Below are 18,723 nucleotides of genomic sequence, written 5' to 3'. Positions count from 1 at the left end.
ATCCCGGCGCCGGGATGCTGGGCGCCGGGGTACCAAGCGCAGGCATAACATACTACACCCCCAGTAATGACTGTTTCAGCTCTGATAATTACCAAACATCTCAAGTTGTAGAACACAGAGGAAAATAAATGAAAATAACTTATTATTTAAACGAGGAGACTCCCCTCTATCAAGCGAGAAAGTGCCACAGGTGTGGGAAGATGGAGATGCAGTATCATTTTCCCAAGTAGATTTCTCTTTACAAGTGAAAGGGTCATGTAATGGAATAGGACATTTGGGTACATTTTTAAAACTAAGTTCCATTCCATGAATAAGTTTGAATAATGAATCTAGAACTTTCTTTCTTTTATCATAAATCAGTTACAGCCTTACGCTGATTCTAGTATATAATTTTTTTTAAAGTTAGTTATTGTTGCAAAAAAAAAAAAAAGTACAACGTACTTGTTATGGAACAGGGGGGGGGGGGTCATTCCGAGTCGATCGCTCGCAGCGCAGCGATCAGGTGAAACAACGGCATTTCTGCACATGCGTATGGCCCGCAATGCGCACGTGCAACGTACGGGTACAAAGCTCTTTGTGGTTGTGCTCACGTTCTAGCAAAGTTTTCCTTCGCACTGACGGCCGCAAGAAGATTGACAGGAGGGGGCGTTTCTGGGTGTCAACTGACCATTTTCAGGGAGTGTTTGAAAAAACGCAGGCGTGTCTGAAAAAACGCAAGTGTGGCTGGGCGTTCGCTGGGCGGGTGTATGACGTCAAATCCGGACATGAATAGGCTGAAGTGATCTTAAGCGCTGAGTAGGTTCAGAGCTACTCAGAAACTGCACAAACTGTTTTTGCAGAGCTCGACTGCACATGCGTTCGCACTTCTGCCAAGCTAAAATAGACTCCCCAGTGGGCGGCGGCATAGCATTTGCACGGCTGCTAAAAACTGCTAGTGAGCGATCAACTCGGAATGACCCCCAGGGCTCAGAGAAAACACAAAATCTTTCCAAGGTAACATAACATTAAAGTTCTGTTAAAGTAGATCAGGCTTGGCTCTGATTTTTCCTGTGCAGGATAAGCAGACCCAATTGTGTAATGGGTTGCAGCTATGTTATCGGCGGCCGGGATCCCGGTGGTCAGCATTACATTACTGGGTTCCCGGCCACAGAATGCCGGAGGAGGAAGGGGGGAAGCGAGCGCAACACCCACAGGTTCTATCCCCACTCTATGGGTGTCGTGGATGAGTATGAATAATCCCTTACATTGCAGTCAGACACCATACACATCAAGCTGTTTTCTACGACACAGCAGTAGAAACGTGGGCTCTGACAGGGGTGACCCATAGCGTTGGTAAACCCATCTGAGCCCAGGTCCAGAACATTAGTACTGGGTGATGGCAGCCCCGCAAGGAATACAACGGCAAAATCCTGAGGCTCTCACAACTTTTACCCTGTGCCTTTTCTGTCTTCATCCAGATTTAAACTTAACTAATTGGACTACCCAAAGCCTTGCCACATTGCAACATATCAATAGCATATTATGAATTCAATCATACAGTACCTGCACTCACCTTGTGATCACCACCCACTCCTCCTTATGGGGCAGATGCATTAACCTGGAGAAGGCATAAGGAAGTGATAAACCAGTGATATGTGCAAGGTGATAAATGCACCAGCCAATCAGTTCCAATATGTAAATTAACAGTTATGATCTGATTGGCTGGTGTGTTTATCACCTTGCACATATCACTGGTTTATCACTTCCTTATGCCTTCTACAGCATCTGCCCCTATATAACTTGAAGCTTTCCTCAGTAACCCTTAGGTATGGTATCACTTATTGGTACAGTATATAGCTATTATGTTCCCTGCTGATGAGAAGATGCTGCTTATCCAAACTATATGGGAACTAGATCTGCACATTTGCCTGACATATGAGAATTGGGAATTTTTTTAGAATACAGGTTGAGTATCCCTTTTCCAAAATTCAAAATCCCACATTTTTGGGCTCCCCTACTGAGATAATAACATATATATTATATATTATGTGTATATGATGTAGCTATAGATATATAATATATTATATAATATCTATATCTATGTGTGTGTGTGTGTGTGTGTGTGTGTGTGTGTGTGTGTGTGTGTGTGTGTGTGTGTCATTATCTCAGTAGGGGACCCAAAAATGTGTGATTTTTAATTTTGGATAAGGGATACTCAACCTGTATATGTAATGTACAATGTGCAAATGTAGGTTAATCTTATTGATAGATTACACCATACCCTAGATAAACGTATTTAATTTCTTAAAATTTGGCACATCACCTCCAAGCTGTGCTGTGGTGAGTGTAGTGAAGTTGGAAATATATATTTTCTGGAGCTGTGCTGTGGTACAACCACTGTGGACAGAAGGCTTTGCATTGATATATTGTGTTACTGAAATAAGGCTTTCCACTTAACCTGAAATTGCCCTTCTACACCACTATACTGCACAGCTCCTATAACATGTCTGTAATCTTATAGACCACATCACCTGATATTCGGAAAAACCCATTAACTATCTATTTCTAACTTTATAGTTACCATTAAAAGAAGATATGATATGAAAACTTTAGATGTAAGGGGACAGTTTATAAAAAAATATATCCTATGTGCCCCTGAAAATTAACATCCATTATTGCTGCATATAGTGGCATAACGCAGCATTTTTTCAGGAATATTTATTGAAAGTTAGAGCTATCACTTAACTTCTGGATCCATAAAATGCACTTTACAGTCATATTCTGTAATCACACATGTGCAGAGTGGAAAGCATGAGATGGACATAGTGGTCTCTCCTGCCTACTGAAGAGGCACATTACTTCTCTGGCCATGCTTCTCTCACAACAAACATTGGGCTAATGCCACCTGAAGGCAAGTTCCCTAAAAAGTAAACTGTTTTGGAGCATGTTATATACTGTATCCAACTCCATATAAAACTATAAGGGATGGCTGCTCTGCTTTTGCTTACTAAACATATATTCGATAAATCTGTGAGAAACCTATTTCTCCCTTAAACACGTGGAAAATGTTGGAATTATTTTTATAAACAGGCCCCTAAATATTCATAGTCACCACCTTCTACTCTAGTTTAAAATCATCAGTGGTGTAACTATTATATTGAGAGCCTGACCTTGTCATGTTCTATCCCCAACCCCAGTTTAGGGGAATATTCAATAAGAGTCGGGTCCATGGACCAGACAACCCCTATTCAAAAGAGCGGGCAAATCCGACTGTCTGATTTGGCCACTCCCGGTGTCTTGTCCTGCCGCTGGTGTCAGAGGCTGCCATGTGAGCTGAGAGCAGCGGCGGGGGGAGCTGTCAGCGGCGACTGAGGGAGAAGGGGAGCTGTCAGCGGCTGCCATGGGAGGAATGTCTGCAGCGCTGGGGGCAGTAGCGAGAGAGTAGCGGAAGAGGATGAGATGGAAAGGACACGGGGAAGAGCAGCAGCTGCAGCAGCGGAGGCTTACGGCAGCGTCCACCCTGCAACAGCAAGCAGGACCTCGCTGCCGCTGGGTTTCTGCTCTACCCGCTGCCTCCCCCCCCCCTCCATCTCCTGATCTCAGTTTACCTCATGTCAATCCAAATTTTTTTAAAGTCGGATTGAGATTGTCGGAAACGGGGCTAAAACCTGTCGGGTTTGGCCCCGCTTCCGACAATGCACACTGATCGGCGGCTGAAGCCGCCGATCAGCGTGCATTCCGACAAATCGGATTTCCCGAATTGTCGGAATAAATGGGGTCCTAATGAATAGGTCGGAACCCCTTCCGACCTAAAACTGTCGGAAGCTGCCGTCTTTCTGACAAGACGGCAGCTTCCGACAGTTATTGAATATACCCCATAGAATCTTTTGGGGATTTTAGGTTGATTACTTCTGTCTACTCTGCATGTGTATGTTTATTATCATTTTTAAAAACACTTGTGACCATTCTCTTTTCCCCAGTTGGTATTGCTATGAAACTCTTACATTCTTTTCTATATTTTTTAGTTTTCTGGGGGATTTACATATACTGGATTGTAAATCTTTTAATAAAAATGATTCCGACTTGTTGAAAACTATTTTAAAGCTGTTCAGCCTCCATCATACATCTAGCTGTCAAACAAGTATGAAAATGATTAGTGTTGCTCTGAAGAAATAAAAATACGGATAAAAATGACATTAGTTTTACACTAAAAAAATTCTGTTAACTTGAAATTGCTTACGGATATACGTGTCCAGGAATAAGTTTTCATTTCATCATCATACCACTAAAAAAATAAGATGACACTCATTATCGTTCAATTTTAATACCAAAATATGCAGAAGATTTAGCCATTATGGTAAAATAATGAGCAATGAGAGAGTGGAGCTATTGCACAATGGCAGAGGCAATATTAATGAGCTTCCCTCATGCAGCAAGCGTTCTAGCTCTTCTCCAGGCATGCCACATACTGTATTCCTAAGAAACACTAACTGCAGTTGGTAATGAAGTGGTTTACAGCCGTGCTGTGCAGTTTCAGTAAGGACTCCATAATGCCACAATAACAATGAGTGGTCGTTGGAATAATATAGGCAAATACATAGTCATTTCCAATTTAATTTGTACCATCAGACTACAACAAATTAATCCAATATAGGCCAAATAATGATCAAGATCAGTGGTTATGCTTATTATACAACAAAAATACGTTTTACAACTTAAAGAATATATGAAATATACTGTATATGTCTATTATAGGCTGATCTACAGGTAGTGGACAAATATTGTAAAATGGAAAAACCAAGGTAAGTGAGGGGCATCAATGTATTGAAAGCGACGGCTTCCATATAAGAGCGGCCATGTTCATTAAGCAAATACCATGTTAGATAAGCATGGTAGGTTCATGTGCACACAGTTTGAATGCCGTTTTTGCTTATAAACAAGGCTAGCATGGCCGGAAGAAGAAACCTCTGTGATCTAAATAGGGGGGCTATTGTTGGGGTGCATTTGGAAAGCGCTTCAGCGACCAAGACAAATCAACGTCAATGTTTCATGGGCAACAATATCTAAGAAGATGTCAGAATGGAAATTGAAAGGAAAACAACCATAAGTAAAGAGAATCAGTTGGTGGAAGCCCACTTTTCAGGATCACTGTATCTGTGCAATAGTTTGAAAAGCAACACAATACAGGCGAGTAACTGCAGATCTGGACTGATACTGTGCGGTACAAGTTATATTTCAGTGCAAACACTGCATCTGGTAATGCAAGCTTGACCGAGCAGTGGTGCAAAAAGCACTGGCAGTACATTAGCACTACACCCATGAAGGAAGGTGATGTGGTTTTAAAAATCCCCACTCGCCATGTTCTCAACAAATAATGAGTATGTGTGTGTAAAGCACCAACCTAATGAACTTTGCAGCACTAACAGTTTGTTTCCAACAGTGAAGGGATTTGGTGGTAGCTTATGTTGTTGTGCATATGTTCTTGGAAGGAATTAGTTGCTAGTTATTCCCTTAAGATTCAAGGGCAATACTAATTGCTACTAAATGGCATGGTGTGAGCATCTTCCCTTCATGCTGCAGATTTTTTTTCCCCTGATTGGAGGGGTGTCTTCCTGGAAAGTAGGGCCACTATCCAAAGACAATGTGTGGTTGCCCAACTGCTTTCTCAGTCCTTATGCCTAAACCAAATGGAGCATTTATGAGACATTGCCACCACAACCAACCAGGAATCCTTAGTGTGGCTTTCTTGTGCAAAAATGGTGCTATATCCCTCCTGAACAATTCCAGATATTGTTAGACTCAATGCCGCTCACCATACTGGTTGTATATGGTGGCCCAGTTAAGTGACTTTATACTGGTATTTCCATTTTTGTCCAATACCTGTATGTGAAACTCTGGATTTATGCAGGGACTAAATCTGCAAGCTTCAATTTTACATTATCCTTTATCATGGTTTGGCACATAAGCTATACGATGCCAGTTCTCCCTGAACAGTGTTATTTCAATGTCTTGTAAATAATGCATGAGGATTGGAAAGCAATGACTTTTCACTGCTCCTATGCTTAAACCTGTACGAAACAAGAAAGTAAAATGGATTATAAAATAATTGTGCAATGCAGGCGTTTGTCACTTGTGGTTCTTTAGCTGTTTGAGTCAAATGTTAGCATTCTCATCAACAGTCAAAAGAATCACGGAGCCTATACCTGATTTAATGTAAATGGATGTATAAAGCCAGGGCAGTATGCAGTTATGTTTTAGATCACAAGTGAATACATCAACATGCTATGGCCAAGTCATTTTCACCCCCTCTAATATTCAGGGTACAGTTTCCCTTTAAAGCATTCGAGTAGATTTTATCCATGGCTAAAATGATGGTGAATGACTTATGATTAAGCTTAGTTACCTGCAGAGCAAGGGGCTTCCATCTCATATTTTTCAGTAAGGCTGGTGCTGAGGTAAGCATGCTCTGAGGTCGCTTTTTCAAAGTTAAGATAACACCACTCGGGTCCTCTCGTAGTGCATTCACCAAATTTTTCAACTGCCACCCCACCTGGTAACCAGCAAAATTATTAAAATATAATAGACAGTATTCAGAATGTAATGATCCCCAGTTACATTAAAGGGGAAATAAGTAGACAACATGAGAATTTGGCAACCCAAACTAGCAGCAGAATACACATAAATAAGATCATTCTAAGCTGACTTCTTATAGTAACCAAGGCCTTAGACATAACTACATTTTGTCAACCATCATAAGATAGTACACGCTTTATGGGATCATTGCAGATGCCTGGAAATATCCCTAAATGTGTTCTATGTAAAACTGTTGGCTACAAGTACAATTTCACTGCTACCTGTACTCTTGGCCAGTAATAAAGAGACCGCCTACGTTATTAAATATTCTATGCCTGGATTTTAATTTACTATATTATTTTACCGCACTCTGTATTATTTTACATTGTAAACTTATATAAATAAATCAGAATGTATTGTTGTAGTTTTTGATTGACATGTTTAAGACTGAACCATAACTCTAAGATGCGTTACTATTCTGAAGAATATATTTAGTCCATAATACTGCACCGCCCACACGGGTGGATCTAGGGCCTAATTCAGACTTGATCGTAGATGTGCGTGAAAGATCACATCTATGATCAATCTCTTTGACATGAGGGGGGACGCCCAGCATGGGGCAACTCCACACCGCATGCCGAATCAAGCCTTCCCCCCGCAGACATGCGACAGCATCACATGGCAGCGATGCTGTTGCATGTTTCGAGTAGCCCTCTGCCTGTGCCGCCTAGCTACGAAGGCAGATGGCTACCCGCCATGTTAAGGGTCGTAGCGGCTCTGGACACGCCTCTGTTGTCCAAACCGCTCCCCTAAAATAGAGCATCAACGCCCCGTTCCCACCCCGTCCAGGTCTTAAACTGCTTTCTGAAGATAACACAGTTTAGGACCTTGCACATGCGTGTACCGGTGTACACGCATGCACCGATGTGTAGAAACTGCTTCATAGCGATTGGTCATTCAATCTCATTGGGCCATCATAAATATGGTGGCCTAAGCGAAGCAGTTTAGAATGAGACCCAACAACGGGATCAAGTGGAAGGGAAGCAGTAATGTCAAAGTTGGCTTAATACATACAATGGTTGATCCCAAGTTGAACATATGCCTGTTTATGGAGATTAACTTGTGTGCTGTTGCACTGCCCATGTCTGGTGCACATAAGTACAGATGATACAAATCCATTTCAAACACACCAACGATCAAAGATGCCTAACTGGGTTGTACTGTAACATGGTGTACTCATGCAGGCAGAGTCAACACAACTGCGTTCTATGCAGGACTGAACATAAGCATAAAATACACCTGATTTCTTTTGTAATAATATAAGTGTAAGTGCGCAGTGATTATTATGATCAGTAGCAAACTTGGTGTCACACAGGGTTGGTCACAAGAAGCGCACAACTTTGCACACAGGTGAATATAAGAATTACAGTACAATACAGTACTACCAACTCATAAGCTGCAGTCACTTGTCTGTCAAATTTCCCAGCTCAGGTGACCTTAACTGTTTATCATGTCAGACAGACAAGACAAAAACACCCACCTAAACTGATGCGGTAAGAGCTGCCACCTTTAACACAATGGGCCTGATTCAGTTCCAGTTGTAGTAGCAGCTTCTGCCGCAGAGTAACAATGTTCTGTACTGTACTGTGCAGGTGCAGCATGGGTCTAAGACCCCGGTCGCACTACGGCATCAGACTGTTAATGAATGACAATCTGATGCCTTTTGAGTGCGGGAGGGGGCGGTGATGGCCTCCATTTCTTAAAAAAGAGGTGTATCATTGCCACTGCGGGGGGGGGGGGGTGTGGGGGGGGGGGGGATTCCTGGTCTCTCTGTTGTTGCTGCAGTGGCCAGTTTGTGCAACACCCATGGGTCAAGCAGCTAGGCAATACGGTCACAGATGATTCAAAACTGCATCCTAGGGCGCAGCTCGGATCAGTAATGCATACAGGAGACCTGATGCTTCCTGCTGCATTGCCATATCAGTGCTACAGGTATATCTGCTGCTTCCTTGTAAGCAGCAGTGATGGCAACTCCAACCCTATCTAAATCAGACCCAGTTGCAGGTAACACTGGTCCTTATTCAGATGTGGCTATAGTTGCTGTCAGTTTACACGGAAGCAGCAGATGTAGCAGTAATATGGCAATACAGCACCCTACTGCATGCATTACTGATCCGAGCTGCTTCCTAGGACGCAATATTGGATCATCTGCGAGACCATAGGCCAGCTGTGTCACCCATGGGGTCAGTCAGACCTGCCACCATAGATACAACAAAGACGGAGATCCTGGCCTTGCCCCTCTTCTGAAAGAGGTGACATACTTCTGTTTGCCAAGCTGTCGCCTCCTCCCTCCCATCGCTAAACGGCATTAAAATGTCATTCAATGACAATCCTATGCTGATCTGCTTGTTAGGTCGCAGACCAGTACTGCAGATGTGCAACAAGTGTCTGGCGCATGCACAAAATACAGAAACATTGGTACTTTGCAGAATGCGCTGCACTAGTGGAGGGCCCTGAATCAGGCCCACTGTTATGTCTAACATAATATTTATGTCTTATGTCTTAATACTCTTTATGATGCTCAATTTAGAAAATTGGGTCATTCCGCATTGTATTTGCAAATATCCATTTTGTTGTTTGTATACTGTAGTCTATGGAGCAGATTCAATTAACCACAGGACATCCAGTGGAGTTTTAGCTCCTGTGTTTAGTACCTTGAGCTCTTCAGTTATTTCCCACTATATGCTATAATTCTAGGTTTAGGTGCCCGAATCAATGCAAATACCAACTGCAAATAAAAATCTGCGTTAAATGCACCCTCGGAGCTAATCAAAGGCTTACAGAGGACTGTAATTGAATAGCTCTGGACACTCAATACAGGTGCTAAAACCCTTCAGTAAGGCATATGGTTAATTGAATTCCCCTTTATGACTAGAGCTGGGCTGACTATGATCCCTTCTGCTGTGTGGTCTGGTTGGCATAGGCCTGGGAGAACTTAAATTCTATCAGCAAATTATGCAATATTTTGTAACCAAGTATGTATTACACAGAATACTTTCAAAAAATTTCACCATTATTGTCTAAATATGTAAACGAGTATAATTTTCTTACTAGTATAGCAAAAGTTTAAGCCATAACTTCTCACAAAAGCAGCTTCCACACTTCCTGGCCAAAATGATCTTGAAGACCAATGGAACAGTGTCCTCATTAACTATTATCATGAAAATATGGTAAAATACTATATTGACAATTACAGTCATCTTTTATATTTGTTTAATGCAAAAAGGGGAGCTCTCGTTCTGTACATTTTCGTCATATCTTTATGTTAGATCCTATATTCTTCACCTTTGGCTACAGAACATAGAGGTAGGAGCTCTGTGGTAATGATTACAAAATCTTCTGCAGAAATCAGGGAAAACCTACAGTGCCTTCCAATGATATACTGTAAGTTCACAGATGGAAGGTAGAAAGGTAAAGGAATTTACTTTGAAAAAGCTACAGGAAGACTTTTAATATGTAACACATTGAAGTGCACTGAAAGTAGAAAATTCCTTCTAAAAGGGCTTCAGTCTGACGTACAGTATGTGTATTTTCACTATAATTTTAACACAAAGACTTGCAGACAGATTACTCTGGTTAGTATTCTTTTTCTACACTGTTTTGTCTGTGCTGAATACTAACCCAGAAATGTTAGGAATAATTTGGGATTTTACCTGCAATGTTTAAAAATATTTGATTGTTTCCCATTCATTACAGTGGGTCAATTTATTTCAACGGTTGTACAGTATGCAGCATGTGTGATATATGTAGAAACTCCATTGAAATGATTTCATCAACTGAAATGTATGTTGGCATTAAAATGAAAGGGTAAATCTTTCTGAAGCTCACAAACAGTGATAATTCTTTTTACTCACATCTCAAGACTAAAAAGACTTAACTCTATTGATGCAGAATGAAATATTTGTGTACCCTGGGGCTCCACTACTTTGACTATGGGGTCTATTCATGAAGCAGTGAAAAGAGTGGAGAAGTGAGCCTGTGGAGAAGTTGCCCATGGCAACCAATCAGATGCTCCGTACAACTGTATAGTATGCAAATTATAAATGTTACTTCAATGCTGATTGGTTGCCATAGGCAACTTCTCCACTGGCTCACTTCTCCACGCTTTTCACTGTTTCATGAATAGACCCCTATATATCAGCATTCAGTGCCAGTGAGCGACTGGGTCAACTGTCTATGTGACATTTTCAAATTTAAAGAAAAACAATATATACTTTTTTCCCCCCATTTGAATATGAGGGACCAAAATCGAAGGTTTTATTTCATATTTAATATAGTGGTGAAAGAAGAATTGGGGAACTTTTTATTCAATTAATCTTTGTTTTAAAATAGTTTATTTACATAAGTTTAAGTTTTTTTGCGTAATGGTCAGGTGTTATTAGGGACCTGTATTCGTTATACTGGCACTACTGGGTTTTCAATTTTGTTCATTACCCCAGCATCCCAACTGAGGGAATTCGGGAAGCAGTGGGAGGACAGGGGGCACTATAGTTAGTAGCTGTCCCACAGGGGTATTGACAAACCTAAGGCTTGCTTTCACTGTAGCAGGGGGTCCTGTTGTCATAGAAACCAATTCATGCTGACTGACCAGCTGAGGTTTTGAAAAGGGGGAAAGAATGCTGGCTGTCTATTTATTACTTTAAATGAGATTGGCCCAGTGAAGGTTTTTCCCATTCATTATAATACATAAAGTATTTTTTCTATCTTTCGTGTCACTGGTTTGGAAGCAATCATGAGCGTAAACCAGTGAAGACATTTTTTTGAGATTTATACAGCAATTACCTAAATCATTATTCGAGTCACCCCATTCTATATTTAATACTGAGAAATCATTATTTCAGTGGCTTTGTGAAGTTTGGCATCTTTCTGAGGAGGTTTGGAAAGCTAATGATTTATAGGTATACTTGCCTACTCTACTGGAACCAATAATTTTGGGGCAGATGTATTAAGTGATAAAGCAGTGATAAGTGCAAGGTGATAGCGCACCAGCAATCCGCTCCAATATTTAAATTGACAGTTAGCAGCTAATTGGCTGGTGCATTATCACCTTCCACTTATCACTGCTTTATCACTTCTCCAGGCTTAATACATCTACCCCTTTTTTGTTTGGCAAGTCCCCATGGAATCCGGGGAGATTAAGTCACCCTCCCGCATCTCGCCATCATCCTAGAGACAATGGATGGGACAGAGTGGGAGATAAAGTGACTCTCAGAGAATGGTCTCATCTTGGCCCTGTGTCCTCTTCATAAGCCCACAATTTGCAGCACTGTGCCACAAGGGACAGGACATAATGATGCAATATACACATCCCCTCATTGACAGAGCCGGATTAAGGGGGGTGCCCAGGGGACACAGTACCCCAGGCCCCCTTTATATTGGGGGCCCCCTGCCTGCCATAAAGCACTAGACGTGTTAACATGAATTTTTTTTTAAATAAAGTTCCGCCGTTGGTGGCAGTGGTGCAGGAACCTCCCTCCCCCCTCCCACCCACACACACACACACACACACACACACACACACACACACTCCCGCACGTTCCACATATGTTTTCCAGAGATGGAGACAGACCTGTCTCCATCTCTGCACTGGTCGGGCACACCTGCAGTTACGATCTCAGCTGCCGCGCAAGCACGGCTGCTCCTCATAGAGATCTCTGATCAGCAGACCTCTCTGCAACGCTGGATACATTGTATACAGCAGAGGGAGCTACTGAGTATGTGCAGCAGCAGCTCCGCTCGTATTGACTCCGGCAGTGACAATCTCCTCCAGGCTCCTCTTCTCTCTTGATATGGTTAGTGCTTTATGGTGTGTGTGTGTGTGTGTGTGTGTGTGTATGTGTGTGTGTATGTGTGTGTGTGTAAGTGTGTGTGTGTGCTACAGTATGTGTGTTTATTTGTAGGCATGGTGTGTGTGTGTGTGTGTGTGTGTGTGTGTGTGTGTATGTATGTATGTATGTATGTATGGTGTGTGTACTGTATGCTATGTGCGTGTGTATTAAGTTTTCATCTTGAAGTAGGGCTCTCTGAAAATTAATTTTGGGACAGGCAGATTACATAGACCTGTACTAGTGTAACCAGTATCTTGTGTTCCCTTACATCATACTATACCACCTACTATGTGACAGTGTGATATTGATTTTCTTTTTCTACAATGGATAAACGTGCTTTCTATTTTTCTGTTCAATAATATATACTGTTACTGCCTCTAACAGCTTTCTGCTTATATGTGTGTAATAAATAAATAAATATATATATATATAAAAAATAGACCCCCATGCCCTTATATACACTATATATAGCCCTCAGGGGGCCCCCTTGTCTTAAGTACCCCGGGCCCTGTGGAGCCTTAATCTGGCCGTGCTCATTGATCATCTGCATCTTCCAAAAGAGAAAAGATTAAATTTGCCGAACATGTTTATAGGTTCATTTGATTTTTATACTGTAGATTTTCTGACTAACAAATCAACCTACTGTATAGACAGTATCAATAATATTAAATAATTTCTTTTTTTAAATAGCTACAATATTTTCAACACAATTTCTGCAAAATGAATAGATTTCATCCTTTATGTCAATGTATTACCGGTTTATATAATAGACAACTATTTATTTAAAATGTACAATTCATCAAAATATATTTAAGATCTGCATGTTGACATTGTTCAGTATGCTAAACAGCAACATGGTAAATGTAATAAAGAGAAAACATCTGTCTCCATGACCAAAAGAAAATATCTTTATAGTCATATCAATACACAGCAAAAGGCCTAAATAAATTACTTCTGAAAGCCTTTCCATTTGGGATCATGTGGCCACAAAGTGACTGTACAGCAAATCTCTTGGTTTGCCCAGTAATGACATAATTGTGGTCTCATAAAGCTTGCTTATTAAAAAAGATTACAGCTGACTTAAATTCCCACTCACCTATTTTAATGCTGGATAAATCCATCTAAACAATACTGAATGCAATACAACATTTAGTAAATGGTATACTTACAACTCCATTCCCTTAATTTCACTAAACTAAAAAATATTTCCCTTAACCCTCCCTGACTCAGGTGAAGATGCTTTGGAATTCATGGATTCATTTGGTTTGAATTTTACATATATTTGTCATCACAAGTAGTGTACTACCTCCAGAGGTTGTCTTTGTTTCTTCCAACTATGCATTTATACCAGGCAAACCAGCAGGGTGCTTTAAGAAGTTAGTGGGTCTGAGTGACAGTCCACCATTATACCTTTATAGGTATAGAGTCGCAATGGGGAACTACGACTCAGTCTCCATAGATACATACATACAAACATACATATTCACTTTGCATACACAGTATGGAAAACCCAGCAAACTGCGTTTACCTCCTAATTCTACACGAGTCCACGTCCCCCCCCCCCCCGGGATTAGAAGAAGTACACTGTATGGTCCTATTCTCACTTCTTCTCTCTGCACTGTATCATGTGATGCACAATAAATTTGTAAGCAAGCAGCATGCTCCCAGTCTATCAATAACCCAGGCTGGGTAAATGGTGAGCTCACAATGCAAAAGGCTGGCATGTGGCAGCTGTGAATCATGAACACCTGCACACTGCACAGTTGACTCACAGTGGGAGACTTTTGGTTCATGGATTGGTCAATACATTTAAGCTTGCAGGCCAACATTAAGGGACTCCATCTCACTGCACGTCCTAGTCTATCACCCAGATTTATGAGAACCTGCCAACTGCTACCACATCAAAGTCAAACGGAAAATGTGCTACCTGGTTTAAAGCTCACCTGCCAACTAACTCATGGCCTTTATAGGTGAGACAGTCGCCAACAAAACTCCTGAAGTATCCCTAAGGAAGCAGCTGACAAAGTAAATGAGCTCAGACAGGAGCGCATGAGAAAGCTGTGATCACAAATAGGTTAACTAAAATTAAACCAAATATACACTTACAGAAATCCACCACCCTCGACATTCCTAGGCATGGGGTACACACACATACTGTGTGTGTGTGTGTGTGTGTGTGTGTGTGTGTGTGTGTGTATATGTATATATATATATATATATATACTAGAGATGAGCGGGTTCGGTTTCTTTGAATCCGAACCCGCACGAACTTCACTTTTTTTTCCACGGGTCCGAGCGACTCGGATCTTCCCGCCTTGCTCGGTTAACCCGAGCGCGCCCGAACGTCATCATGACGCTGTCGGATTCTCGCGAGGCTCGGATTCTATCGCGAGACTCGGATTCTATATAAGGAGCCGCGCGTCGCCGCCATTTTCACTCGTGCATTGAGATTGATAGGGAGAGGACGTGTCTGGCGTCCTCTCCATTAGAATAGAGATAGATAGATTAGATAGAGAGAGATTGTGCAGAGTCGCAGACAGAGTTAGTTTACCACAGTCAGTGACCAGTGCAGTTGCTAGTTAACTTTTATTTAATATAATATATCCGTTCACTTCTCTCTGCTATATCCGTTCTCTGCCTGAAAAAAAAAACGATACACAGCACAGTCAGTCACACAGTGTGACTCAGTCTGTGTGCACTCAGCTCAGCCCAGTGTGCTGCACAGTCATCAATGTATAAATTAAAAGCTTATAATTAATTGTGGGGGAGACTGGGGAGCACTGCAGGTTGTTAGCAGGAGCCAGGAGTACAATTATATTAATTAACAGTGCACACTTTTGCTGCAGGAGTGGTGACCAGTGCCTGACCACCAGTATAGTATTGTTGTATACTACTAATATCTCTTTAAATATCAACCAGTCTATATTAGCAGCAGACACAGTACAGTGCGGTAGTTCACGGCTGTGGCTACCTCTGTGTCGGCACACGGCAGGCAGTCCGTCCGACCAGAATTGTATTATTTATTATTATATACCTACCACCTAACCGTGGTTTTTTTTTCATTCTTTATACCGTCATAGTGTCATCCTAATTGTTACGAGTATACTACTATCTCTTTATCAACCAGTGTACAGTGCGGTAGTTCACGGCTGTGGCTACCTCTGTGTCGGCACACGGCAGGCAGTCCGTCCGACCAGAATTGTATTATTTATTATTATATACCTACCACCTAACCGTGGTTTTTTTTTCATTCTTTATACCGTCATAGTGTCATCCTAATTGTTACGAGTATACTACTATCTCTTTATCAACCAGTGTACAGTGCGGTAGTTCACGGCTGTGGCTACCTCTGTGTCGGCACACGGCAGGCAGTCCGTCCGACCAGAATTGTATTATTTATTATTATATACCTACCACCTAACCGTGGTTTTTTTTTCATTCTTTATACCGTCATAGTGTCATCCTAATTGTTACGAGTATACTACTATCTCTTTATCAACCAGTGTACAGTGCGGTAGTTCACGGCTGTGGCTACCTCTGTGTCGGCACACGGCAGGCAGTCCGTCCGACCAGAATTGTATTATTTATTATTATATACCTACCACCTAACCGTGGTTTTTTTTTCATTCTTTATACCGTCATAGTGTCATCCTAATTGTTACGAGTATACTACTATCTCTTTATCAACCAGTGTACAGTGCGGTAGTTCACGGCTGTGGCTACCTCTGTGTCGGCACACGGCAGGCAGTCCGTCCGACCAGAATTGTATTATTTATTATTATATACCTACCACCTAACCGTGGTTTTTTTTTCATTCTTTATACCGTCATAGTGTCATCCTAATTGTTACGAGTATACTACTATCTCTTTATCAACCAGTGTACAGTGCGGTAGTTCACGGCTGTGGCTACCTCTGTGTCGGCACACGGCAGGCAGTCCGTCCGACCAGAATTGTATTATTTATTATTATATACCTACCACCTAACCGTGGTTTTTTTTTCATTCTTTATACCGTCATAGTGTCATCCTAATTGTTACGAGTATACTACTATCTCTTTATCAACCAGTGTACAGTGCGGTAGTTCACGGCTGTGGCTACCTCTGTGTCGGCAGTCGGCAGGCAGTCCGTCCATCCATAATTGTATTATTATTATAATATATACCACCTAACCGTGGTTTTTTTTTCATTCTTTATACCGTCATAGTGTCATACTAGTTGTTACGAGTATACTACTATCTCTTTATCAACCAGTGTACAGTGCGGTAGTTCACGGCTGTGGCTACCTCTGTGTCGGCAGTCGGCAGGCAGTCCGTCCATCCATAATTGTATTATTATTATAATATATACCACCTAACTGTGGTTTTTTTTGCATTCTTTATACCGTCGTCATAGTGTCATACTAGTTGTTACGAGTATACTACTATCTCTTTATCAACCAGTGTACAGTGCGGTAGTTCACGGCTGTGGCTACCTCTGTGTCGGCAGTCGGCAGGCAGTCCGTCCATCCATAATTGTATTATTATTATAATATATACCACCTAACCGTGGTTTTTTTTTCATTCTTTATACCGTCGTCATAGTGTCATACTAGTTGTTACGAGTATACTACTATCTCTTTATCAACCAGTGTACAGTGCGGTAGTTCACGGCTGTGGCTACCTCTGTGTCGGCAGTCGGCAGGCAGTCCGTCCATCCATAATTGTATTATTATTATAATATATACCACCTAACCGTGGTTTTTTTTTCATTCTTTATACCGTCGTCATAGTGTCATACTAGTTGTTACGAGTATACTACTATCTCTTTATCAACCAGTGTACAGTGCGGTAGTTCACGGCTGTGGCTACCTCTGTGTCGGCAGTCGGCAGGCAGTCCGTCCATCCATAATTGTATTATTATTATAATATATACCACCTAACCGTGGTTTTTTTATACCACCTAACCGTGGCAGTCCGTCCATAATTGTATACTAGTATCCAATCCATCCATCTCCATTGTTTACCTGAGGTGCCTTTTAGTTCTGCCTATAAAATATGGAGAACAAAAAAGTTGAGGTTCCAAAATTAGGGAAAGATCAAGATCCACTTCCACCTCGTGCTGAAGCTGCTGCCACTAGTCATGGCCGAGACGATGAAATGCCAGCAACGTCGTCTGCCAAGGCCGATGCCCAATGTCATAGTACAGAGCATGTCAAATCCAAAACACCAAATATCAGAAAAAAAAGGACTCCAAAACCTAAAATAAAATTGTCGGAGGAGAAGCGTAAACTTGCCAATATGCCATTTACCACACGGAGTGGCAAGGAACGGCTGAGGCCCTGGCCTATGTTCATGGCTAGTGGTTCAGCTTCACATGAGGATGGAAGCACTCAGCCTCTCGCTAGAAAACTGAAAAGACTCAAGCTGGCAAAAGCACCGCAAAGAACTGTGCGTTCTTTGAAATCCCAAATCCACAAGGAGAGTCCAATTGTGTCGTTTGCGATGCCTGACCTTCCCAACACTGGACGTGAAGAGCATGCGCCTTCCACTATTTGCATGCCCCCTGCAAGTGCTGGAAGGAGCACCCGCAGTCCAGTTCCTGATAGTCAGATTGAAGATGTCAGTGTTGAAGTACACCAGGATGAGGAGGATATGGGTGTTGCTGGCGCTGGGGAGGAAATTGACCAGGAGGATTCTGATGGTGAGGTGGTTTGTTTAAGTCAGGCACCCGGGGAGACACCTGTTGTCCGTGGGAGGAATATGGCCGTTGACATGCCAGGTGAAAATACCAAAAAAATCAGCTCTTCGGTGTGGAGGTATTTCACCAGAAATGCGGACAACAGGTGTCAAGCCGTGTGTTCCCTTTGTCAAGCTGTAATAAGTAGGGGTAAGGACGTTAACCACCTCGGAACATCCTCCCTTATACGTCACCTGCAGCGCATTCATAATAAGTCAGTGACAAGTTCAAAAACTTTGGGTGACAGCGGAAGCAGTCCACTGACCAGTAAATCCCTTCCTCTTGTAACCAAGCTCACGCAAACCACCCCACCAACTCCCTCAGTGTCAATTTCCTCCTTCCCCAGGAATGCCAATAGTCCTGCAGGCCATGTCACTGGCAAGTCTGACGAGTCCTTTCCTGCCTGGGATTCCTCCGATGCATCCTTGCGTGTAACGCCTACTGCTGCTGGCGCTGCTGTTGTTGCCGCTGGGAGTCGATGGTCATCCCAGAGGGGAAGTCGTAAGCCCACTTGTACTACTTCCAGTAAGCAATTGACTGTTCAACAGTCCTTTGCGAGGAAGATGA

The 18,723-nt window shown here is 42.1% G+C and overlaps 1 protein-coding gene across 5 annotated transcripts in view; it reads right to left on the bottom strand.

Annotated features, from left to right (window-relative positions):
- Positions 1-18,723, bottom strand: part of CNKSR2 (connector enhancer of kinase suppressor of Ras 2) — an 805,595-nt gene that overhangs the window by 395,135 nt on the left and 391,737 nt on the right. For 4 of the 5 annotated variants that reach the window (XM_063955759.1, XM_063955760.1, XM_063955763.1 and 1 more), the window contains exons 10-11: positions 6,383-6,529; positions 4,220-4,264 (exon numbers count right to left, since the gene is read on the bottom strand). The exons of the other annotated variant lie outside the window; for it this stretch is intronic. In XM_063955759.1, the coding sequence (XP_063811829.1) occupies positions 4,220-4,264; positions 6,383-6,529 (192 nt within the window). The remainder of the gene's footprint in view (positions 1-4,219; positions 4,265-6,382; positions 6,530-18,723) is intronic. 5 annotated transcript variants of the gene reach the window in all.

This window comes from Pseudophryne corroboree, chromosome 2 (assembly GCF_028390025.1).
Source record: "Pseudophryne corroboree isolate aPseCor3 chromosome 2, aPseCor3.hap2, whole genome shotgun sequence".
Lineage (NCBI taxonomy): Eukaryota > Metazoa > Chordata > Amphibia > Anura > Myobatrachidae > Pseudophryne > Pseudophryne corroboree.
Note: the sequence above shows the minus strand (reverse complement) of the source record. Positions and strands in the feature narration are given on the sequence as shown.